The sequence below is a fragment of the Protopterus annectens genome, chromosome 9.part0 (assembly GCF_019279795.1).
Source record: "Protopterus annectens isolate FY-2018-M chromosome 9.part0, PAN1.0, whole genome shotgun sequence".
Classification (NCBI taxonomy): domain Eukaryota; kingdom Metazoa; phylum Chordata; order Ceratodontiformes; family Protopteridae; genus Protopterus; species Protopterus annectens.
The window spans coordinates 1810009666-1810035721 of NC_056743.1; the positions used below are offsets into that span (position 1 = coordinate 1810009666).

The 26056-nt window shown below is 40.9% G+C and overlaps 1 protein-coding gene across 1 annotated transcript in view; it reads right to left on the bottom strand.

Moving 5' to 3' along the window:
• The window catches only part of LOC122812282 (complement C3-like), a 607672-nt gene that overhangs the window by 375713 nt on the left and 205903 nt on the right, over nt 1-26056 (bottom strand). Inside the window, exon 4 of the mRNA XM_044084683.1 lies at nt 25497-25583. Coding sequence (XP_043940618.1) covers nt 25497-25583 — 87 coding nt within the window. The remainder of the gene's footprint in view (nt 1-25496; nt 25584-26056) is intronic.

The window sequence follows — 26056 nt, forward strand, 5'->3', positions numbered from 1 at the left end:
GTCTTCTTTGGTACCAAAAAGAACCTTGAGTAAGTTCCGGATCCTTACTGGTCTGCTGGGACTGGCTGGATGGCTCTTTTTTGCAATAGTTTCTGGACCTCTAGGGATGCTACATCCCGTAGACTGGGTGGAACATCTGGGATTCCTTTTGTTGGTCTGGGTTGTGAGATAAAGGGGATGGAATATCCTCTGGATATAAAGTTTTGTACCCATCAGTCTTCTGAGATATTTAGCCAGGCACCTAGGTACAAAGACAAACATCCCCCAACTGCCTCCAGAGCAGGACAGTCAGGCCTCCTTTCAGGAGTGCTGATAGGGCTTCCTAAGGAACTGACCCCTGTCACCCTGGTTCTGCAGACCCCCTCTGCCATGTGGGCATCGTCTTCCACCATTGCCTCCCCCTCTGCCCCTGGAGGAGGCTTCACCTTGGGAGTTCGGAAAGGCTCCTTGGGTCTTACGGAACCACATTTTCCCACCCCATTGACCTTTGGGATAAGTGGACTCCTATGGCAGATAGAGTCTTACCATCTTGCTCACATCTGGTGAGGGTCTCTTTAACTTTTGGTCCAAACAAGGAGGAACCATCGAAGGGGGCATTTACAAAGGATGACTTAAAAGGTTCCGCAAAAGAACATAAGCGCATCCAGGAATGTCTTTGCAAAGCAATTCCTGTACCCGCAGCCCTACTCATTCCATCAGCTGCATAAGACACGAGGCGCATGGAAGAGTTTACGATGGAGTTGAGGGTAGCAAGCTGAGATGTCACCTTGTCTGCCACAGAATTAGCTACTGCACCCTGGAGAGTATCTCCAAGCTCCTTGAGGAGATCTCTCTGAAGTCTTGTAAAGTGGGTGAGGTAGTTCAATGACCGAAGTGCAAAGGTCGTAGAACTGAACATGCGCTTCCCATATCTCACCGTTATCCTAGACTCTCTATTAGAAGGATGGACAGACATAGAAGTCTCCGACATCTCTTTTTTAGTAGCTGCTGCCACCACCATGGCATCAACAGGTATGGGTTTGAATAAGGACTTATCTTGAGGTGCTGAAATGTACTTGTTGGGCCTTCTAGGAAAAGGCTCCATAGAATCTGGTGACTCTCATGCCCTTCGAGACAAAAGATCCATCAACTCATCGAAGGGCGGAGACACCCAAGAGGTGAAGGGTTGGTACCCGAAAGCCTTCAGGAGCACCAATTCATCCTCAGTAGGGTTTAGGGGCTGCCAGTCTCCCCTCTGCTTAAGGATCTCAAGGATATCCCCGAAGGAAATATCCTCAGAGGGGGACCTTGGTGACCCTTCTGATTCCTCCAAATCAGTGTCTGACGTGATGGATTCCTGAGGGGAATCTAGATGTCTCATACATAACCTCTTCCGAGGAACCTCCTCAGTGGGAATCTCTGGGGAGGTCTCAGAAGAACAGGGTTCCCCCAAAGGGGCGTCCTGAGGCTCTGGGTCCCTAAGCTTACGGTGAATCTGTGGTAGCGAAGAAGAAGCAGGCACCTTTCGTGAAGGAGTTGGCCAGATCAGAGGTTGTGGAAGTCCAAGGGGACAAAGCCCTCCTCATGACATCGAAGGCCCCATGGCTCTGATGCAAGGAAGCACCCGGGTCCGAAGACACTGAAGACTCCTCTCGCACCAGAACCGTCGGCTCCGAGCTCGAGGTAGGAGCCAAACTCATCCATGCTGAAGCCCCAAGAGGAAGAGTCAGAACCGATGTATCAGTTCGACTCCCCTCCCCCGGAACCGACAGGAGAGTGTCGGCTCCCAGATTCTGCCACCGGAGCAGAGGATATCAGGGTGGCCAGTACCAACAGGTCAGAAGTGAGTGTCAGTACCAATGGTTCCACCAACGACTGAATAGCCTTCTCTGGCTCTGATGTCTCGATTCAAGTCGGAGGAGGAGCAGCAACAACAGAAGAGGACTTTGTCTGTTCCGAAGCTGCTAGAGCCGAAACCGACAGAATTTTAGCAAGCGCCGGATCCTGTAAAAGTCTACGCACCACTCAGTCCATGTCTGAATCGGAAAGTCTGGAAGCCCGAGAGGAGACCACCGATGAAGCCGGTGAACCCAGAATCGGGGACCTCAAAGTAGGAGATACCGGTTCCAAGATTGGGGACCAGCTCCTACCAGCAACCTGAATGGATGGTTCTGATGACACTGGAGCCGAAACAGTAGCCTTTTTAGAAGCTTTCAGAACCGAAGAGCCCTTCTGAGCTGAACTAGATGAAGAGGCTGGAGACGAAGGTTTTGGCTGACCCGGAGCAGAATCCAAGTCTGATTGGAAAGCAAACTTAATCAAACCCCGCTCCACTAGCTTATGCTTCCTTTCCGCTAACACTTTAGAGCTGAACCCATGACAAATGGAACAAACCTCCTGTAAATGTACCTCACCCAAGCAGTACACACATGTAGAGTGGCTATCAGTAATTGACATTTTTGACTACATTTAGGGCAGCTCTTGAACCCTGACTTCACCTTTTCAGACACTGTAAGACAGCTAGGTACAACACAAGTAGTCTAAAGAAAAACTGAGCCTAACCGGCTAAAAGTATACAAAGGCAGCTGCTAAGAACTAAGACTGAATATAGCAAAAAGACTAACAGGCTAAGGAAAACAAAAAACAGCCAAAAAACGGCCAAGAGCCTAACCGGCTAACAACAGAAAATTGCAGAACTGCAAAAGACTAACTCGACTTGGGATAGAGTAATAAAGCCAAACGGCTAACTTTGAACAAACAGGGCCAAGCCCAAAAACTAGAGAGAGAAAACTATCAGAACAATGATGTAAATCTGAAAAGCGGATAACCCATACTAAGCACAATACTTTTAAAATCCTAACTAACTAGTAAAAATGGTAATATAAGGAAAAAAATTAGGAAGAAACAGTAAACTTATCTCTCCAATGGCCAAGAGCTGCAGAAAATGCATGATCAGTTGCAGCGGTAAACTAGATCTGGGGAATGTAGTGGTGCATTGTGGGATATGGCTTTGGCCTCGAGCTGTTTGAGACCTCAAGCTTTGCAAATTGGCCGATTCGGAGCCAACGATCGGCTCCGAACCCATCAGTAAGAATGAAGGTGAAATTGAACAACAAACAAAACAAAAAACAGCCAAAAAACGGCCAAGAGCCTAACCGGCTAACAACAGAAAATTGCAGAACTGCAAAAGACTAACTCGACTTGGGATAGAGTAATAAAGCCAAACGGCTAACTTTGAACAAACAGGGCCAAGCCCAAAAACTAGAGAGAGAAAACTATCAGAACAATGATGTAAATCTGAAAAGCGGATAACCCATACTAAGCACAATACTTTTAAAATCCTAACTAACTAGTAAAAATGGTAATATAAGGAAAAAAATTAGGAAGAAACAGTAAACTTATCTCTCCAATGGCCAAGAGCTGCAGAAAATGCATGATCAGTTGCAGCGGTAAACTAGATCTGGGGAATGTAGTGGTGCATTGTGGGATATGGCTTTGGCCTCGAGCTGTTTGAGACCTCAAGCTTTGCAAATTGGCCGATTCGGAGCCAACGATCGGCTCCGAACCCATCAGTAAGAATGAAGGTGAAATTGAACAACTTCACATTATGCTATTTGCAACTGAACAGAAACTGAAAATACTGGTGGTTGTCTAAAGAATTCAACCCTGGACCCCCCCCCCATTCTCTGTGGTTGCACTGCCACTGGACCGACCATCAGTGAGTCTCCGGACAGTTAGGTACCTGGTTCCGCCAATGAGAGTTGCTACTTCTTTCATTTAGGAAACCATCATGAAAGTGATTTTTTTTAAACAAAAGCTTCCAGTGTAGTGCAAGCTACAAACCTAGTATTATGTTAAGAACTGAAAAGGAAAGGAAAGCACTCACCCTTGTTGGGATTGAACACATAACCCCCCACATTCCATGCGACTGTCACTGCCACTGGACCAACAAGGAGTTTGAGCAGTTATTTATCTGATTCCCCCTAAAAGCAGTTGTTTCTCCTTTCAACTTAAAACCCACCATGAGGGTTTTTCTTTTCTTTTCTTATTTTTAAACACACAGCATCCAATGCAGTACAGCCCAGTAACCCAGTATTATATTAACAGCTGAACATGAAGGGAAAAATACCCTTGTCTGGGGATTGAACTCAGGATCCCCTATGTTCTGGGTGGCTATCATAGCTACTGGCCCAACAAGGAACCTCTGGGTAAGGTTTCTCTCAAGAACAGCTGTTTCTCCTTTCAACATGTTATTTGGGAACTGGTTTTAAGTGCTAGCACTCCTGAATGCTTCTATTCCATGATCTGATCTCACATTTATTCATTTATCCTTTGTTGACCAGGTTAGTTACACTAGACTAGTAGCGTCTTTTCAGGGGAGACCTGAGGTGGCATTTATGCCACTATGGGAAATTTGGCCAGGGCATCAGAGTACTTCCCCTACTCTTTTTTGTAGGGGGAAAAGTTTGTGTGTGGCTCGTTTTGCTTCTTGTTCTGTTCCAGGCATGAAGGTGGCTCAGAGAAGCAGGAAGCTAAGTTAAGCAATAATGGATAACGGAAAGGAGAATAACAAGGAGGATGGTAATTTTGGTGCTGTTATCTGAACAATGGATACATTTAAATCATTGGAAAAGGAGTCAGAGCTGAAGGAGAAGCTGAGTGATGGACTTAGTGTGTTGGAGATGAGGGAAAAGGCAGTACAGCCTTTTCAAAGCAGTTCTGATGTAGCAGATGTAGTGGATGTAGATTCAGAAGAGTTATTCCAACAGTAGTTGTTCATATCTGATAATACAACACAAGGCTATGCTGATGCAACCCTCCAGTCAGGAAGGTTGCAGGATGGTTTATTGTTGGGCATGGTTGATGGAAGTGAACTGGAAGATGGTAAGGACATATCATGGGGAGAGATAGTGGACAGGATACAGAATGAAGAAGTGCATAAGAGTGAAGGCATGAAGGCTGAGAAAAATGTGTGCACAGAAAATGGGTGCGAGGTAAGAAAGAAAAGAAGAAAGTATGAAAAAGAGACTGTTTAAAGTGCGGACCGGACAGAAGAAAGATATAGAAATGGACAGATATAAGGAATGGAACAAAGTTATTAAGACGCTCGGGGTTTAAAGAAATTAGGTAATTTGTGACATTATTTTCGATACTGGGCAGATAATGGAAAGATTTATAGAAGAATACTAAAAAAGAAAAAGTGTGCACCATGGAACTTATAAGTACTTAAGCCCTCTTTTAAGGAAACTAAGAAAAAAATGAATATACAATTCTGAACTAAAGTGGAGAAAGACACTTTAAAAAAGCATTTGTTATATTTATATAATGATGTATTGAATTTGTCTAAAGTGTATGACAATGGAGGTTTATGGACTGGGTGTGGGACTGCAATTAGAAAACATCAGTGTTGTACATATTCCAAGTGTTATTAATGTCAAAGGTGACAGAGGTCTGGTTAGATATTGGGGACAACCAAAAACATGTTTTTTTGTGTGGAAAATGGGTAATTTAATTAACAAATATGAAAAAAGACTTTGTTTTTCATGTGGAGGCATAGGACATGAAACAAAAATTGTGAACCAAAATGTTATAAATGTAAAAATGTGGGACATTTGGGGAAGAGTTTGAAGCGAAAGAAAATGAAGCAGTGTTGGACATAACAGAGGGAGAAGAAGAACAAGGTAAACAGGATAAAGTTATAGAAAAGGAATTAGAAGTAGAAAAAAAATGGAAAAAAGATATCTGTATTGCTGATGAACAATGACACAAAAAGATAAAATGAAGGAAGTTTTAAACATAGAAGAAGAAGAAGAGTCAGGTTTAAGTGAGAATGAAGATGTTAAATGGGATACAGTCAAACAAAATAGAAAGTCAAACTGGTAAAAGAGTGAGAGAAAGGAAAAGGATGAATATACATTATTTAAAGTACAGATATTAGAGATATGTCTAAAGTATTATCATTAAATGTTAATAGTTTTAATAAGCTGGAAAGAAGGATAGGAATTTTGGAGTGGTGTAAAAAGTTAGATAATAATGTTATTATACTACAAGATACTAGATTTTTGTCACAGTCAGAAAAACATTCAAACAGAAGTATGGTAGGGAAAAATGTGATATTGAATTTCGGGAAAGAGACCTGCTCAGGAATACTTATATAAAGATGCAATTAAAGTATTAGATGTTACCATTGTTATATCAGGAGGAATTACTATTATTGATGTAAGATGGACTATGAAAATTATTGCAATATATGCATATGTAATAAAAATGGAGAGGGAGGAGATGTTTAGAAAGATAATACAACATATAACAGTTAACATGGAGATAATTGTCACCAATAACCACACTTAAATGGAAAACGGGAAAAAATAAAAATAAAACTTGTAATACCAAAGTTCCCGTTAACAGAACCCAATAAAGGCTGTCCCACAAATTCCAGGTAGACTCTTCGGTCCAATGTAATAATAAAATCAAACGTTTAATAAATGAATGAACATAACAGTTGATCCAAACACATAAAACTTAATTAAGCGCTTTCATTTCCTTCAGAAACGGAAACTTCATCAGAATGAATTATTCAACAGTTGACACTCATTTATATTGTACAATTATATTGTACAATTAATTAATCTAATTCGGATGGAGATAATTGTAGTAGGAGACTTCAATTGCAATTTAAGACAGCAAAACAAGAAGGCTTATGACTTAAACTAGCAAAGAATATTACAAAATATGGACAATTAAAAATATGGATTCTAGAGTCCTGGATGTATAGAAAAGGGGAAAAATGAACAGAAATAGATTACTTTTTTGTTGTCAGAAAATTTAGTAATAATTGAACAAAAAGTGTTATTGACAGGCTTTTCACACCACACGGCAATTTGGATTATGGTTAAAGGGAATAATGATTATATAAAAACAGGGAAAGGTATAAAAAGAGTAAATAAAGTGAAATCGGAAGACAGAGGGAGAAAAGAGGTTATGACATTATGGCAAGAACATGTAGAAATGAGAGAATTTTATAAATATTGATCAACATGGTGGTTACATTTTAAACTAAAGTATAAAAAATGTTATGTGACATGGGAGAAAAAAATGTTATACATGGAAAAATAAAATCTAAGAATTTAAACAATGATATACTTGATTGTCTAAAACGAACGATGAAAACGTTTTTATTAAGGAACAGATGTGATATGATTTCAATAAGAAAAAGATAGAATTTGTATGTACAAAGAAAAGATATTTCCTGAAAGGAAAAAAAGAAGAAATTGCACCAATCAATTGGGCCAGTCATTTAGATAAAGAAACAGCCAGAATCCATGTAGTCTCAAGTGAGCTGCCACTACTGCCATGTACTTGGTAAACACCCTGGGGGCTCTGGTGAGACCGAAGGGCAGTACTCTGAACTGATAAAGACTGGCTCCCAGCTGAAAGCAGTACCTCCTAGACTGTTTGCTCATCTTTATTTGATAATATGCATCCTGTAAGTCTATCAAGCACATCCAGTCATCCTTTTCCAGAAACAGAAGAATGGACTGAACCATGACCATCCAGAACTTGTTTCATCAAACTTATTTGTTGAAGTAGCCGAGATGCATGATTGGTCTCTAGTCCCCTGTTTTCTTTGGCACTATAAAGAATATTTAGTAAGTTCCGGATCCTCTCTGATCTGGTGGGACCATTTGGATGACTTGTTTTTCTAGCACCATTTGCACTTGAATAGCTGCTTGTTTCCTCTGATGGGGTGGAACATCTGGGATTTTTCTGCATTGGGGAGGAGGAAGGGAAAAAGGGTATAATATATCCTCTGGAAATGATCCTCTGCACCCAGTTATCAGATGTTATTTCCAGCCAGGCTCTCTGGTGCAGGGACAGTCAACCCCTAATTGCGTCCAGAGGAGAGCAATTGGGCCTCCATTCAGGAGCACTGGAATGGCCTGCTAAAGAAAGATTCTCTGGATCCTTGGTTCTATGGGCCTTCTCTGCTGCAAGAGCAGCATCTAACATTGGAGTTCCCCCCTCTGCCCATGGGGGAACCACTTGCAAATGTGTCTTGAAAAGACCCTTGGGATTTTCTAAATCACATTTTTCCACTGCTTCACTGATTCCTGGAGAAGGATCTCTGTGGAGTGGAGAAACATACGCCCACTGTAGATAAGGTCTACCCATCTTTCTCACATCTGGACAATGTGTCTCTTATTTTAGGTCAAAGAAGGACATGCCGTCAAATGGAGCATTGAAGAATGTAGACTTGAAAGGCTCCACAAAGTCACACAAGCACATTCAGGGCATGCCTCCTGATGGCAAATGCCTGAACCCACTGCTCTACTTGTTACTTTGGCTCCATGTGAAATGAACCTTATGGAAGACTTAGAAATACACTGAAGGGTAGGCAACTTGGAAGTAACTGAGGCACGCACTTCCTCAGGTACGGATCCTGAGAGGGTATCTGAAGGCTCTTTAATGAGATCCCTCTGTATCCTAGTGAAGTGTACCAGGTAATTCAGAGACTGTAAAGAGAAAGTTGCTGAAGCATAGACACACTTCCCAAACCTATCCTTTGCCTGAGGCTCCTTGTTTGGGGGATGGATAGAGGAACTTTCTTCAGCTAGTTCCTTCTTCATGGCCATGGCCATATCCATGGCATCCATAGGCATATCTTTTGTCCAAAACTGTTTGTCCTCAGCAGCAGTAATAATTTTGTCTGGTCTCCAGGGAATTAGCTCAATAGTGTCAGGAGATTTCCATGCCTGCCGAGAGATCAACTCAATGAGCTCGTCAGTGAATGGAGTCACCCAGGAGGTAGACAGGCAGGTACCAAAAGCCTCCAGGTACATGGACTCCTTATGGGCTTCCAATCACCTCTCTGTTTTAGAATTTCCAGGATGTCTCCAAAGCAAACATCATCAGGAGGTGACTTTGGGGACCCTTCGCCCTCATCTAAGTCTGTGTCTTCGGTGACAGATTCATCCGGAGAATCCAAATAACTCCTCTTGCACAACTTCTTCTTAGGGACCTCTTCAATGAGATACTGTGGGGTGGTATCAAAAAAATGGGAATGTCCTGCTGGGAAGACTGGGGCTTTGGTGCTTGCTGTCCCTGTGGAGAAAATGGTTGAGACTGTGCGCAGAGATGACAGGGTTGGGGGCTGAAGATCTGAGGAGGAAGGGGCCATCTGAGCTGCTGAATCAGACAAGGCTATCTCCAAAACCTCAAAAGCTGACCTCCCCTGAGAGGGTCAGGACTTTGGATCCAAGAGGGCGAGCTTCTGGACCCTAGTCCCTCTCTGCTCTGAGGAAAATCCTACCTAATCAAAAGCCAGAGCCAAGCTAATCCGAGCCAAAGCCCCTAGGTGTAGGGATGGCTCAGAAAACTTTGGCATTAATCTCAACACTTTGCAGCTGACTAGGCAGCTATGGCTTCAAGAGGTCTCTGACTGAACCAGAAATCTCAGAGCAAATGATGGATCTGAAGATAGAGTTATCTTTGGATACAAAGCAGATGGAGCTGGGCAGCTCAGATCCAAGAACTCTGAAGCTTTGAAAGCAGTCAGAGGAGGATGTAAAGGAGGGGTAGTCGATGTAAGGAACTCCTGGCTCGAAGGGGTAATAGCAGAGGACAACCCTGGCATACTCTACACCCAGAGAATATTTCTCATATGTCTCTCTATGTCCTCTTTAGTCAAACTCCTAGAAGAATGGGCAGATATCAGAGAAGGTGACTTTGATCTTTCGAGAAAAGGAGAAAGCACTATTAATGAAACCGGGTCAAGCGATGGTGAGTATTGGGTCCTTGGTAAGGCAGGTAGGCTTGAAGTCAAATCAATTGGTGTCTGATACAGTGAAGATTTAGTATTGTCTGAAGTCAGATACAAAGAAGTGAATGGATTCATATGTTTCTTTGTCCTTACTTTTGGATCCAAGGAGGTTGTCTTTAGATCCGAGCTACATGCTCTAGGGACCTAAACCTTGTCACCACAATAAACAGAACATGCTGGAGGGATAGATTCCTGTCCCAGAGACTTCCCATACTCTGGAACAGACTACCTATCTATGTCAAACAGAGCTCCTCATTAGCACTCTTCAAGAAAAATCTTGATGATTGGATGGGTAATAAGAAATTCACCCCGGGGATCACTTCTGTGGTTCTGCTTGACAGGGGCACAGGAAAATAATTTTCTTGGGTGGGAAAGCCAGGGTACCTTTTTGGCTAGGGTCGTATAGGCTCTATGGCCAATAGCCTAGTACCTACCTATGAACCTATGTAGGATCCGAAAGCTTGGGTCTTTTAACAGACAAATCCGACAGAGAAGTCGTAGCCAACAGAAGCCTCTTCCTTGATTTTTCAAAAGTTTTGATGAAGAAGAGGAAGGGCTAGATGATGTTGATTTGCCCTTTTTTGTTTATCAGAGGGGAAAGCTCCAGATAATGCCTCACTGAATGCTGATGGAAGAAGACCTTTAAGAATCAATTTATTTTTGCATTCAACCAGAGCTCTGTGTTTGAACACGTGGCATATAGAGCAATCTTCTTGAAGAAGATGGGGTCCCAAACAATAGACGCATAAAGCATGTGAATCAGAATAAGGCATTTTCCTCTGACACTTTCCACAGTTTTTGAAGTCAGCCATCCCTTTTTCTTTTTCTGCCATACTGAAGAGAGAAAAAGTTAAGCTAAAAAACTGAGAATAGAAAACATTCTTTTTAAAGAGAAAAGGAAGTAAAAAGGGGGGATATACTAACAATGGTAATAGGGGAATATACTAAGTGTAAAGGGAAGGAATACTAATGATTGTATTCAGAGGTACTTTAGTATGAAAAGAAAAGGGAAATAACAGCAAGAAAGCAGTTGGTAGGTAAGGAATATAAGCTAAGCTAGAAAGATAAACAGAGAAAATGCAAATGACTTTTTAAAAGAGAAAAGAAAGTTTTAAATTCAAATAAATACTCTTATCTGCTGAAGAGCAACTGGCCACCATGTCTAACACAAATAGCGGCAATCGAGATTTGAGGTACTTAGAAATGGTGCATTGTGGGTAAGGGAGAAGCTCTAGAGTTTTTTGGTTACTACTAGCTATTGCAACGCCCAAGCTGGATCCGAGGGATTGGATCTGAACCCATAAGTCGATGGTAGAATGAAAACTGACAACATCAAATATGCCCATTTTGTTAAATTATACAGATGATATTATTATTATTACAACAAAGAATGAAGCAAGTATGGATACAGTGTTAAAACAAATGCAAGAAATGATTCAGGTTATTGGTCTCGTATTAAATAAAGACAAAAGTCAATGTTTAGGTTTTGAGGGAAACAGTGGAATCAAATTCAATAAGGATAAAATTAAGATCCTTGGGATAAACTTCAGGAAACAAGAAAGTACAATTTCCACATGGAAAAAAAATAGAGGGAATAAAACATATGTGTGTGTTTTGGAAGTCATGCAGTTTTTCCTTTAAAAAGAACATTTATTTAATAAATTCTGTATTTTTAACAAAGATCACTTATTTAGCTGGTGTTCTTTAGTCTTCCTTTAAACTTAGAAAAATATGTATATAATATTTTATTTTATCTGGGGATCGAGGTTGAACCCTGTGAAAAGAAAGATATTATATGTGAAAAGCAAAAAAAAAACTTTAGGGTTAAAATACCCTATGCATTCACTGAATTTATATACAGTAAAGAAATGTTTAAAAGAAAATGATGGTTCAACATTAATGAAAATATTAAGTCTAAAATATAAACTGAATTTTTTTTTTTTAGTTCAAGAAAAAGGAGAGCTTGATGTAATAAAGAAATGGAAATTATCAGGACAAGATTTTATTGTGGAAAATAAATGTGAATGGAATTGATAATAAAAGAAAAGAACGGTATGGTATGGTATGATACGATTATGGAACAATATTGTAGGATATATCCTTGGAAGGAATTAAACACTGAGAAAAGGAACATTATTACTGCAAGAATGAAAAGATGTAAAGACAAATAGAAAGTCAGGATTTTTTATGTAGACTGTCTATACAAAAATTACCAGTGAAGATGAATATGCCATATAAAAGTATACATGACAGAGTCTATTTATATTGTGGGGAATATGAAACTTGTGAACATATTTTTATACAATGCAAAAGGGTAAAATTGTTATGGGGAAAGATTACAGCGAGAGAATGTGTGAGTGACTTTAAATATGTAAGTAATTTAAATATGGATATGACTGAGTTTGGCTACTGAAGACACAAAAATAAGAAAGAGGTTGAAAATTTCGATAAAAAAGATGTTTGCTATACTAGGTTGATCTGGAGACGAGGGTTAAGGAGATCATGTTCAGTGAAAAATGGGACTTACAGCAATGATGTTGAAAAAAATAAGGTCTCGGTTGTGGAAACTGGAGTGGGGGGGGTCAAAAAAGTAATAAGTATGTGTTCTGTATGATGAATCAAAATGTAAAAGAAGATGTAGGGGGAATTTAATAAAGCCTACATGGACTTTTTTTTTCTGTGTAGGCATCGTGGCACACTGCTTACATGAAAGTAAGCAGGTTTGTGATCCAATAAGTAGTGCTGGGTGGCTCTCACATAAGCGCCTACATGGAAGTATCCGGGGCATGCAAGTCACCTCATAAGCAGGTGAATTTCATGAAATGGGGGAGGTAGAGTAATCCAGGAAGCAGAGAAGCAGTCCTGCAGACCCCGTGTTGATGTCTGTAGTATGCATGGAAAAATTCCGTGTGCAGGATTTTAAAAAGATAACAGGGGCTGTAAAAGTGAAGTGAGATGGACAGAAATAGCATAGCAGACACAGATATATGCAAAACTATCCACTTTGTGTCCAAAAAAGTAAGGGAAATAAGCTAAAATAATTTTATTTTTTTAATGATCTGCTGATGTTTGCATACTACGCTGCAGTGCGTAATCATGCTTTTACGAAAAAAAAAATGGAAAAAAATTAAATAGAATGCGACAGAAATGTATTATAGGACCCTGCATGGAGTATCTACAATGGTGTAAGGAGGTTGGGCCCGGAACTGTGTAGTTTCCAGGTTGTGTGCATTGGACCCTACGCAAATTATTTTACTCAATAGCACAAATGGGTATCCGTGTCAGCATATCCTTTCCATGTAGGCACAGAACCGTGTTGTAGAGTACCACAGTAGAGGTAGCTGATATCAACGGGGGTGCGTGTCTGGGGACTTGTAAGCTCACTGGGGCTCAGCGGCACCTGTTTGCGTGGTGTAGCGCTCTGCTGAGCAGGGGAGTGTGTATACTGGCTGATAAGCTTTGTTTATTTTTGGGGAGCGTGTTTCCGTGTGTTTCCATGGGTTTAAGAGTGTTTGCACATGTTTGCGTGGTGAGTCGCTGTGCTGAGCATGACCTGTCATGGGGGTGTGTCCAGTGACTGCTGAGCATTGTTTACATTCGCAGCATGTGTGTTTGAGCAACGTGCCACAGTGCTGAGCAACAAAGACTGTCAAAAAAAAATATTGGCTGAGAAAGCCATTATATATTAATTATTAATTATTAATTCACTTAAACTAGGGCCATTAAATTATCTTAATTATGTATTTGGCAGGTGGAATGCCTCATAGGAAGCCAATCACACAGTTGACACCTACAGCAGAGTCCAATAAAGGTGGCATACACCCTACAATCTGATTTCTCCCCCAAACTCTGCACTAGTGGAGTACAGACTTAGGCATTTTAATTGAAGTAATGCTAGGGGCTGCTACAGGTCGGTTACAATATGTATGTGCAAGATGCTGAGGTCAGTGCTGCTGCTGACAATAGGCCTAGACTGAGAAGGAGAAGAGTGTTCAGGGACAGGGTAACCTTCCAGGAGCTACAAGAGCTGGAGATTGTAGAGCGCTACAGGGTGGACGGAGGGGGGGTCTATATTACAAGACCAAAAGAGCATAACTGCGAACACCTAAAGAGCGGAAAAAACGGAACCTCGAAGTGCTGTTTGTCAGATCGCAGTACAGTGAAGATTGGAATATTTGCTCTTTCCTCACTGTAGTGCGATCTCGGAGTTGAAATATATATTTAGCGGGGGTGTGGGGGCACAATAGCAAGTTCGAGGTTCCATTTCTTTTTCTCATTAAGCATTCGGGGTTTTGATTTTTCAGTCTTTTAATATAGACCCTGGAAAGGGACATACTACAAGAACTCACTGAGCTCTGCCACCCTCATCTCAGACCTAGAGCCAACAGAGGGGAACCCATCTCAGTGGAAACAAAGGTATGTGTAGCTCTTAGGATACTAGCAATAGGCACCTTCCAAAGACCAACTGGGGACATGATGGGGGTCGGGCAGGCATCAGCATCCAGGGTACTCCACCAGTTCCTTTTCTTTCGCTCTTTAGGCATTCGCGGTTTTGATTTTTCGGTCTTTTAATATAGACCTTGGACAGGGACATACTACAAGAACTCACTGAGCTCTGCCACCCTCATCTCAGAACTAGAGCCAACAGAGGGGAACCCATCCCAGTGGAAACAAAGGTATGTGTAGCTCTTAGGATACTAGCAATAGGCACCTTCCAAAGACCACCTGGGGATATGATGGGCGTCTGGCAGGCATCAGCATCCAGGGTACTCCACCAGTTTCTGGATGCTATGCAACCACATGTCAGTGAGCACATATCTTTTCCCCTTACCACTGAGGTCAGGGCCAGCAATATGCAACATTTCTACTATGTAGCACACTACCCTGAGGTACTGGGTGCCACTCCATAAACTGGCAGGTCGTGTGAAATGCCCAGGGCATTATTATGAATGTGTGTGCTGGCAGCCTTGGCAGTTATCATGACTCCCATATCTGGCATGCATCGCAGCTGTACCAGATGTTTGCTGGGGGGACATCCTACATGGCCATTTACTGGGGAATGCTGGCCACACACTGGAACCGTGGATGATGACACCCACCAGAAATGCATGCATACCCATAGATGAACACCATAATGAGGCACACAGACACACTAGGAATGTCAAAGAGCATATGTTTAGGCAAAGTCATGGTTCTGGTGCCACGATATATCTGGTGGACTCCTGCAGTACTCTCCAGCCACATGTGTACAGATGTTTGAAGTATGTGCCATGCTACACAATATGATCCTGCGAAAACAGCTGTAGCAGGATCAGCAAAGGGAAGGTACACTCAGCCCCCCACCATTGCCTAGGTCCACACAGCCACAGAGGGACTTAGAGGAAGAACACCCCGAGGATGTGCCTGTAGGCAGAAATGGGTGGCTTTGGTCAAGAGACAATGCATAGCACATGCACTGACAACCTAGGGCCCTAGGGACTGACACCTTACTCCAACTCGCATACATGTAGTAAAAATGATGCCAGCCATCTCTCACAACCTGTACCTAATGTATTGGCTGTGTACTGCATGCATCAGACAGAGCCAGCCCTGAAGTACAAGTCTGTCAACTGCTCCATTCGCAAGGTAAGTCACTCACCTATATATCACTTGTGAGGAGTACTAGAATAAGGTAGCATATGTATGGACCTGCCGCATGTATGCAAGGGAATATAGTGTGCTACTGGGCTACTTGGTGCAATTTAACAGCCACATGGGATAACAGGTACCCAGTCCAACAGTATGTGCTCCATAATATTCACTAGGCCACATGGCTTGAATATTCACTACATCAGTCAAGGGAGATGGCAAACAGTGGGGTCACAGGACAGTCACACAACTGCAGACCAGTGGCTGCTTGTCCCCCACCCCCATTACAACAGTGTTCCCATACAATTGCTGTAACAGTACATCAGCAATGATATATCAGCAGGCCAGCCAACTTCAGGGCTGGGACATAGAACCTGGGCACACGCTGAATGTCACACATAACGCAGGGATGATAATGTATGTCTGTATGCTGGTGATTGTGTGATGAATGACTCATCTCTGTCTGGTGGCCTGTGTGGCTCAGTGGGCTAGGGATGTTGGCACAGTTTGAATCTGGCTGCCTCCACATCTTTTGCATGTGAGGTACTCGTATGGTGGTATTCCCACAGACTGTCATAACCCTCAATCTGTTACTGGAAGAAAGCTGGACAAAGTCAGAGAGAATAGGGTGACAAAAGACCATAACTACAGGCAGACATTACACATTCTCCAATTAACCCAGAAGGTGGCCAGATGTTCCAGCACAGACAATATGCAGCCCAAGACAGACGCTGTCTCAGCACATCTTCTGTCCACTGCATCAGTGAACTGCTAGAGGGTATCTCCAATGTGGTGCAGGCAGTCACGGATGTCAGACTGTGCTGCTTCCATAACCCTAAGCATACGTCTGGTGTTCCATTCAGAATGTGCCTGTGCCTCCATGATGGCCCGAAACGTAAGTCGAGCGACTCAAAATGTGACACCTGCAACAGGTGGTGGATAGACAGCAGGCCTCCTACAAGCACCCCTTGTCAATTCGCCTGTGTGGACCGTTGCTAGCTCTCGGGCTACAGCCAGTATCTACACTCACTGCAGCCATAGTTGCCACACTTCCCCTGTTCAGTGTCTCCACCCTCTTTACTGTCCAATACCTGTGGCCTCTGGGGACTGGGTATGTGTGGGCATACTGACTGTGTGCAGAGACAATGGGAGCAGAAGAGGGATGTCAACCTCTGGGATAGATTCAGCCACCGACAACTCCACCTGTGCCTCCCTATGGCCACGCTCATCATCAGAGTCTGATGAGACACTGACATCAGGTTATGAGGGGGAGAGACTCCATCCCCCACTGGTCACCTCTGAAAACCAATACAAAAGCAGTACATTACCATCTGCACTTTTATGTACTGTACTCCACACAGACTCATAAAAATGAGGATCCGCAACTGGAGTACTAGTCTCACATCTACTCATCTCCACTCTCATGCACAACAGACAACCTCACAACATCATATACATACAAGTGAAAGCCTTTATAACATGCACTTCAGCTAAATCCAGTTAAAATTGCCACTAAAATTTACCTGTAAGGTATGCAGTATGGCACTATACTTGATAGAGCCAGACATGAAACCCAGTCTCAGTGCATCTATCTTGATAATGATATGCCAGTACTAGTGTTACTGCCTCAGGTATGTAACATCTACCTTTTGTATTTGAACAGGCATCTTGAATTACTTTCCTCATGTATACCAAGCTGCGTGGTCGCTCATAATTATAAATGCACATATGTTAATATTCATTCAAATACACACGATTACCCAGTCTATGACCTGTAGTCAACTGTTCCAGAATGGTACATATAAATATTCCAATCTGGCTAAACAAAACATTTGTACACAGGGCACTCTGGCAGCCCTTAACTTTCATAGGGTATATATGATCCATAAAACAGTAGCATGCTCACCAGGCACAGAACCACGGGCTAGGGCAATTCCTGACGGACATATGAAAGGGTGAGGGAGAGGTATTCTTAGCACCACCATATGTTGCAGCACTACAGGGTAATATGTGCATATGTCCACTTGTACAGTAGGCATCATTACTGGCTGTATTGGTGAGATTCAGACTATGTGTGCACAACTGTGGTTAAACCCCAATCCCCCCCAACATATAAAAGTTTTTGATCCTCACATAGAAAAGCTGACAAGAGTTAGTCTCAGTCATGTGTTTGCGGGGGTGTCAAGCTCCAGGAGAAGACAAATTCCACAAGTTTTGGAGCTGCCTCAATGTCCAGCTGCTTTGGAGCTGGGTCACCCTTTCAGACCTTGTGGGAAACTATGTCCCCAGAGGAGCAAGGTGTTGGCTCTTAGCTGACTTTTCAGAAGTACTAAGCCTTGGCGGAGTCACAGAGCAATTGCCTTTACAGTTAAGAATAACTGCCTGGTAATATATAGCCTTACTGTGAAAGCACCCAGAACAATTTCAGCAAAGTCTATGCAGTTTTTTTTAAGATGAATGCATGTATTTTAAGGAACCAATGCTTCTAGAAGGAATACAGCTGGTCTACCAAACTCACTTGGATGCTAGATTCTGTTCTACCTGGATACTGGGATAAATTATGTAGTTACTCCTGCAGTAAAGTAAGGGTGTTTTAATGTGGTTGCTTCACATTAATGGTGCCAGGATGAAACACAGTCTCCAGGAATTATATCTTAAGCAATGGCTCATTCTGGATCATGATACTTCATAAGCTCAAATCAACATTTTATGCCACAGTGATATGAAGAACTCTTTATATTCATCTTTGACATCAGTAGTGTTGTTTATTACAAATGTTAGTTAATGTTACAATGTACTTTGTCATGTAAGTATAATATACTGCTTGATATATAAGCCCATTATGGGGACTGGCATTATGTTCAATTCAGCCTAATATTTTGCTATTGCTTGAGTCCACTGGGTTAACTTTTTGATATGTTTTATCTTGTGATGTTGGAAAAAAAACTGCATTCCAATTTTTCTGCACAACTTTCATAGGTTCATAGGTACTAGGCTATCTGCCCAAAGGCATTTATAAGCCTAGCCCAAATGTGTTGGCTTTCGCCACCCCCTTAGATTAGTTCCCTGTGCCTCTGTCCAGCAGAGCCACTGAAGTGATCCCCAGGGTAAACGTTCTGTTTCCCATCCACTCGTCAAGGTTTCAATTGAAGAGTGTTAGTGAGGAGCTCTGCCTAATGTAGATTGTAATCTTGTTCCGGAGCATGGGAAGTCTCTGGGACATGAATCTATCCCTCCAGTATGTCCTATTTATTGTTGAGGAGAGGTTTAGATCCCTAGAGCATGTGGCTCGAGGAGATATGGTTTTCTTTAGGTGCAGCATGTCCATCAATTCTGGGTTGGACATGGCCTTGTATGTGAGGCAGAGATCACCTCTGAGTAGGCGGTATGCAACCAAGTACAGTTGGAGTTTCTTCAGTCGAGCTGCATAGGGCATCTGTTTGAGGCCAGTGATCCTCTTGGTGAGGTACTTCTGTGATCTTTCCAGCTGTTGCAGGTGTCTTGTAAGGTACATCCCAAATGGGGTATTGTACTCTATGATGGGTCTGATGAGTGATGAGTACAGGGGCACAATGACCTCTTTTGATCTGGATGCAAACCCTTTTGTGATTAGGTGGGCCACATAGAAGGATTTCCTAACCACTTTGGCAATGTGATTATCAAAGGAGTGATTACTATCTACTTGGGTCCCCAGATCCCTTATTACGTCTTCCATATTTAGGGGGCTACCACCTATGTGGTAGTTTGTGGGTACTTTGTTTTTTCCAAAGGGGATGACTATGCACTTTTTGGCATTTAGCTTGAGGCCGTGGTTTTGACACCAAGTATCTGTCTCAGTGTGACCCTTTTGGAGGATGTCTGTGTCAGCCAGAGAGTCAATTATAGCCCCTAGTTTGCAGTCGTCTGTGAACTTAGTCAGCCATAGTCCTCCTGCACTTGCCTGTACCACTGAGAAATATATGCCAAACAAGAGGGGTCCTAGGACTGAGCCCTGGAGAATGCCACTTGTAACTGGTTTAGAGCCAGACCTAGCTCCCGCAACTCTTACCATGTGGGTTCTGTCCGTCAGTCAGTTGGCAACCCATCTCATGACCCAGGGGTTTATGTTCAGGCTGGTGAGCTTGTCTATAATACCAGAATGGGGAATGGTGTTGAAGGCATGTGCGAGGTCTAGGTAGGCTGTGTGGACCACCTTTCCCTCATCTAATATGTTATTAGTAATTTTTAAATCCTCTTGCGAGTGGGTGAGGGAATAATAAAAATGTAATACCAGTTAAAGAACATGAGGAAACTGTAGATGATGCTTATCCAGACATAGAACAAACAACATTAAATTGGTGTAAATAAAGGGAAACAAATGGAATCAGAGGCAACTGACAATAAATGAGCAGCAACGGAAATGAAGGTAAAGCTAAGGAAAGTACATATCATTCAAATGGTATAGACATACAATAGCTCTAGCTATATTAAGATTCACCCATTATTTTTTCAAGATGTTAAATTTATTTAAGATTATATATTAAGAATGTTTGATTTAAACACGTAGGGATTTGTAGAGTTATGTATTCAGCATTATTATGAGATGCTGAGATACTTGCAAAACTAGAATATAATGCATCAGAAGCAGGTGTAGCATGAATGACATCTTTATGGTTCTTAATCCAAAAGGGAAGGTAATCCAGGAAATATGAAACACCGTTAACAGGTTTTATTTTACAGGTAACATGACTATTTGAATGTTCAATATGGTTTCTTTTGTTTAGATTAGGTACATCAATGGGAAAAGAACACTCTAAAACCCATTGAGTTGTTAATACTAGTTACTGTAGTAAATCCTTGTCTTTCATGTTACTTTGAATATTTTCTGTAAACCAGTTGTTGATTGTTTACTTATTTTTGTAAAATAAATCAATCAATAAATAAATAATACAATACTAGGTTCATGATTTATTTAGTTTAGACAGGAATTAAATATGCTACATTGGGACATTACGAGACAGTTCCTATAGTGTGGCACAGTACATGTATATGATCCAAGGTAGATTTTACAAACTGTTCACAGCTGACATTACTCAACTATCAGCTTGAAGTGTACAGTGACATGTTTATCAGAACAAGTTATATGACCTGAAGAAACAAGTAGTAAACATTACTGAATGGGACTTTAAGAATTCACACCTTCATTTGGTATAGACTGTAACTTATAAAATGATGTGCATATTAATACTAATTTACTCAGTGGTCACTGGCCATAGCAAATGAGATAATACTGGCAGGGTATTATGTATGATTTTTTACATTTAACTGAAGACAACAGAAAGAGTTATTCATAAAATATGTCATTCTGAAGTATGGATACTCAATTTATGCTTGCCATCAATAAAACATTCTACCAATATTTTTATTTTATTTATTTAACATTTGCTGAACGGGAAAGTCTGACTAGGACAGAGTCTATTTTCAGCAGAGGCCCCATGCTTATGTCTTTAGAATGTGGGAGGAAACCAGAGTACCCAGAGAAAACCCACACAAATACAGGGACGACATTCAGACTCTGCACAGAAGGCACCCCAGCTGAAGACTGAACCAGGGAACCTCTTGCTTTGAGGTAACAATGTTAACCGCTGCACCACTGCACCAGTTATTTGGAATCAGTAAGACAAGTTCAGGATTAAAGATTTTGTTTTTGTTTTATTATGTTCTATTTCTTAATCTTTTTATGTTATGCAAACCTACTTATTTCTGTTGTTTTTTATATTGTGTTGATTCTTAAAACTGTGCATTGCATGTTGTGAAAAACAAACTAATAAAGTGAAGCTGAAGTTGACATTTATAAAGTTTATCAAATATAGTCACTCAAACCAAGATGAAAAGAAAGCTTTTTTACAAAGAGAATTCTGACTTGCATTTTTCACAGAATACTTCCATCTTATTACTATTAACTGACAAAGGTCTGACTAGCAATACTGGACCTTTGACAAGTGAATGAATGACAAGAGTTTAGTTACAATACTACTAAATATTTAATATTTAGCAAGTGCATCTTCGTAAACATGACACATGATATTTAACATTTGAAATCTGACGTTTGAAACATTTAAAATTAGTTTCTAATATTAGAGATTTTGTCTTTGAGAAACAGTAATTTATAGGATTATTGTCTGTATTTTGCTAGGATCACATTAATAACAGCAAAGGAAGAAAAGGGTTTATGTAAAAACTCTCCATTGTTTAAATATGCAAATAAATGTTATTTTTATAAATTCCCTATATAGATATTGTTAAAAAAGTTGCAATTTTAAGTGAATATGTAGCATGCAAGTCAAGCTACACAGGATGAATATGACTGTGTAAGATCATGAAAAAATGTAATCCAAGCTGACATGAGATTTGTGATAACATGCTCAAGGATTGTTTTTTTAACAATGTGCATGAAATGAACATTTTGATTTTAGAATTACGTGACAAGAGAAAGTAAGAAACATCTGATACTTCTAGGGTAGTCACCTTTTTCAATGCTGAAAAATGGACCAAAGCCACACCCCCTCCACTACCTGTGATCTCCCACCCAGCCACAACCCATTCCCACCCATGTTCACGCCGATTTTATGATGTGAATGCATACATCATCAGGGTAAAACATCTCCTTGAACATTTTTTTTACATAATCTCAGACTTTTATTAGGTAATCTCGAACTCCACCACATCGCTTTAGGGATGCTTTTTGTGGAAAAAAAATCAAACCAATGTTTACAAACTTCAGCATTCTGTTCATGCTCCTAAATAGAATACCCACAGTTTGTACATTCTGATTTCTGGATAGTCTGGAAAAAATACCGGATGGGTGGCAAGTTTAGACACTTCATGATTTCATCTGCCTTTTACCCTGATGTGTTTTCTGTTCTAAAAGAAAGAAGGCATTCCAATAGACAATTATACCTATATAAGTGGGCCATATTTTCACATTGTGAAAAAAGTAAAAGAATAGATTCAGTTTCCAGTTCAGTACCTTGGATTCTACAGTATCAGTGAATTTTATACAATGTTAGCTTGGGTTGGATTTATATGAAAGTGTGCATCTGCCTGTTATATCTACCTGCAGACCAGTATGCCCATCAGATTGACAGTAAACAATTTTTAAGGAGAATGTTTATTTGAAGCTTCAAAGCCGTACTACAGCCCTAATTGGAACTTAAGCTTTATAACTGAAGAACTAACCTTTTGAGCATGACATTTCAGTATCTCTTGAATATCTTTTTTTTTTTTTTTTGGAAAACACTAATTTATTTGCAGTCATCTCACCCAAAACAATGAGTGAGAAGGTCACTGAAAAACCAATCAGTAAAAAAAAAATGAAAACTCCAGCAAAGCTCGAACTTCCACTGAGTGACCTCCCAAACCTGTTGTATCAGAGGCACACTGGATATATGCAAATGATCCTTATGAACATCAAGTGTTTCAGCTAATTGGCGATTCTGAATGCCCATGACTTGTTTCATCATTTTATAGCCCTGTGTTTCTAATAGTCAAGCACTCTGCTTGTGCTGTGCTGACAAGGTCATAACAAGGCCGAAATATGCATATCCACAGCTAGGGGGTTTGGCTTTATTGGCCTGAAATTGTCCAGTAAAATGACAAAACAAGTCATGGGCATTCAGAATCTCCAATTAGCTGAAACACCTGATGTTCATAAGGATCATTTGCATATATCCTATGTGTCTCTGACACAAGAGATTTGGGAGGTCACTCGGTGGAAGTTCTAGCTTTGCTGGAGTTTTCATTTTGTTTTTACAGTCATCTCACCCAGGAATTCTAAATGGAGGCTTTAGTATAGTCAGAGTTTATAAAATATGTTGCAGGGGTAGAGCATCTGAGGACAAAATAGTCCTTTATGCAAGCTAATTTTGGACCTGACCATATCCTGGATAACCCAGATTCATTTAGCAGCTGAGGTGCTGGAGGAGACCGTTAGGAAGGGACAGGAGTAAGTGATCAATGCCAGCTCTCTTAACCCAAAGGAGAGTTCCACAGTACGAACCCTACCTGGAGAAGGCCTGGAACTGCAACTCTTGTACTAGGGCCATGGTAAGTGAGCCTTACAAGTGGTACATTCACTCTAACTGGCATCCTGGCATGTAGAAATGTGCACTCAGTCCCAGTGCAGCAGGCATTCACAAAATTTTCCAGCTGAGAAGGAAATGTTAAGAACATTCATAAATATCCTAACCCTGATATGTCGGCATTCACCCCATTCATCTCTTTCCCTTTCCCAGTGTCCTGTGATGCCAGAGCTCAGCAGAATGAATGGGTCAAACAGGAAAATGATGGCTGCAAGGGTAGAGATGCTTTGTTTGGTGCTCAACAATTATAAAAATCTATTCTTTAGCCATGAAGTGATCCTTGAAATGTCACTGAACCAGTCTGTTCATTTGCCTTATCTTCTTTTCTAAACATGAGAATAAGCCTCAAAGGAGTTTACATTTATTAGCTTCGTAGAAACAGTTCCGATACTAAATACAATGAAAAGACTGAGTCAGTACGATCAGTTGTTTGTATCAGTTATGAAAAGAAAACAGGGTTAGCCAATTACCAAAAAGGTACTTTTCAAGTGCCCGACTAACTGCATGATTTTTGTTAAGAAAAATACAGCAAAACCTGTACTGGGGAGGTTAGGGTTCACTAAAAAATTTCAGCAGCTACCACCGCAGCCTTCCTGAAAAATATAGCTGCCAAAAGTATATGTGAAACTGCTACTTGGACATCAATTTACATATTTTCCAAACATTTACAATCAGGATGTCCAGGACAGAGGCAGAACAGAATTAATTGTAGTACTCTTGCAGAACAACTTAAACAATCTATCCATAGCTGGGAGCTTGCATTCATATATAAATTCCTTAAGTAGACATCCGTATGACAAAAGTGGTATGGATATGTGAGTATACTCACCATAACAATAGATTTTTGAACAGGATCATTTCTGTATGACAAGATCTCTGCCTTTGGCCCCCTGGTCCTGAACATGGATCTGGTGGTCTCTCTACACAGTAAGCTCTGTCCCAGCTACAGAATTATGGACTTTTGTGCATTTATAGTATAATGAAATAATTTTAACCCACTGCATACAAGTACAGTTATTATTCTCTTTAACCTGTTGGCTACAGTATTTTACACTACTTTATAAAGATATACAATTTATAGTTGCATTGTTTTTTTTTTTAATTTATAGTTACACTGTTGTCCTTTTGCATATGTTGGTACAGACTCTCAGGGCTGCCTTTATCTTCTTCATGAACAAGCACTGGTCTGCTAACTTTGTTCATCAGTTTCTGACTATCAGAAATGAAGACAGTAGGCATGCACTGCTCTCATCTTTGGCTGGCCTCCCTATAATGATCACGTTGTGAGAATACATCCATACACTCCCATCCAGAAGAACATCTGTTTCCAAATTAGTTTGGGTCAGCAGGCATGTTCATCTTTGCCTATATCTCACCCATGCCAATAATTCTCTCTTCAATGATCGTATTATTTGAACATTAACTGTTACTTTAAGTATACTCATACATGCTTTTTCATATTACTGACAGCAGAATTATGAAACCGAATGTTATAAAAAAAAATGCCTTGTAGAAGATCAACATTTCATTCTTCAGAGTATAATTAGTGGAAGGTATAATTAGTGGAAGGTAAACAAGGCAAAACACTACACCTTTATATGACATTTAACAGTTGCGTAAAGTAATTAAGATGCAGCTGTAGTGTTTTGACAACCAGTAAAATTCAACTGCTTAGTTGGATTTGCTGAACCCTTTATCAGTGCGTCACAACAGGATGGCTGAAGCTATATGAACTTGTGTGTTTTGTACTGTGTTTCTTGGTTATTGTAGTCAAATGTGCAGTTTGCATTTGCTACATGCTTTTCAGATTTTTAAATTTAGACTGTCTGAACACATTTTAGGAGGTTAGTTCATACAGGACACCATGTTCAAACATCACTTTTACAGTTGCAAAAGTTATTTTTCTCACAGGACTTATGAATATAAAATGGTTTCAGCTTATACCTTACCTTATCCAGGTAAATGACGACAGATCCATTGTTGGCAGTTGTTTTTGTCTGATAGTTGTTAATGTATTTGTCCACTCCGTCTCTTAACTGAAAATGTAAATATACAGTATTTCATCAGCTTGTAAACATGGTGAATTTCTTTCATATTTTTGAAGACTCATACTCTGAACAGAGAAGTTAGACTAATCAGGAAAATGTTAACACTCACTCTAGATTAATTTTAACACCTAGTCTAGATTAAATGATATTGTTCTGTCCTACCCTCACCTCTATGGCAGCCTTGCAAGCTTCACTATATGAGCTGCCTCATGAGGGGTATTGCCTCATGAGAGGCATGTGCAACTTCCCAAACAAGTAGCACATTGTTCCCAGTGCGGTTATTCTAGACTCTTCATGCTGTGGCAATATACCTGCATTCTTGCAGGTGTTGCTGATGCAGTGAGCCAAGATGCCTCCCTCTTCCCATAATGGGTGAGCTAACATCAGCTGCTCATTCCCACCCACCCCCACACCATCCCTGCAGTACTTGTGCCACTAAAAGACAGAACAGGTCATCTAGG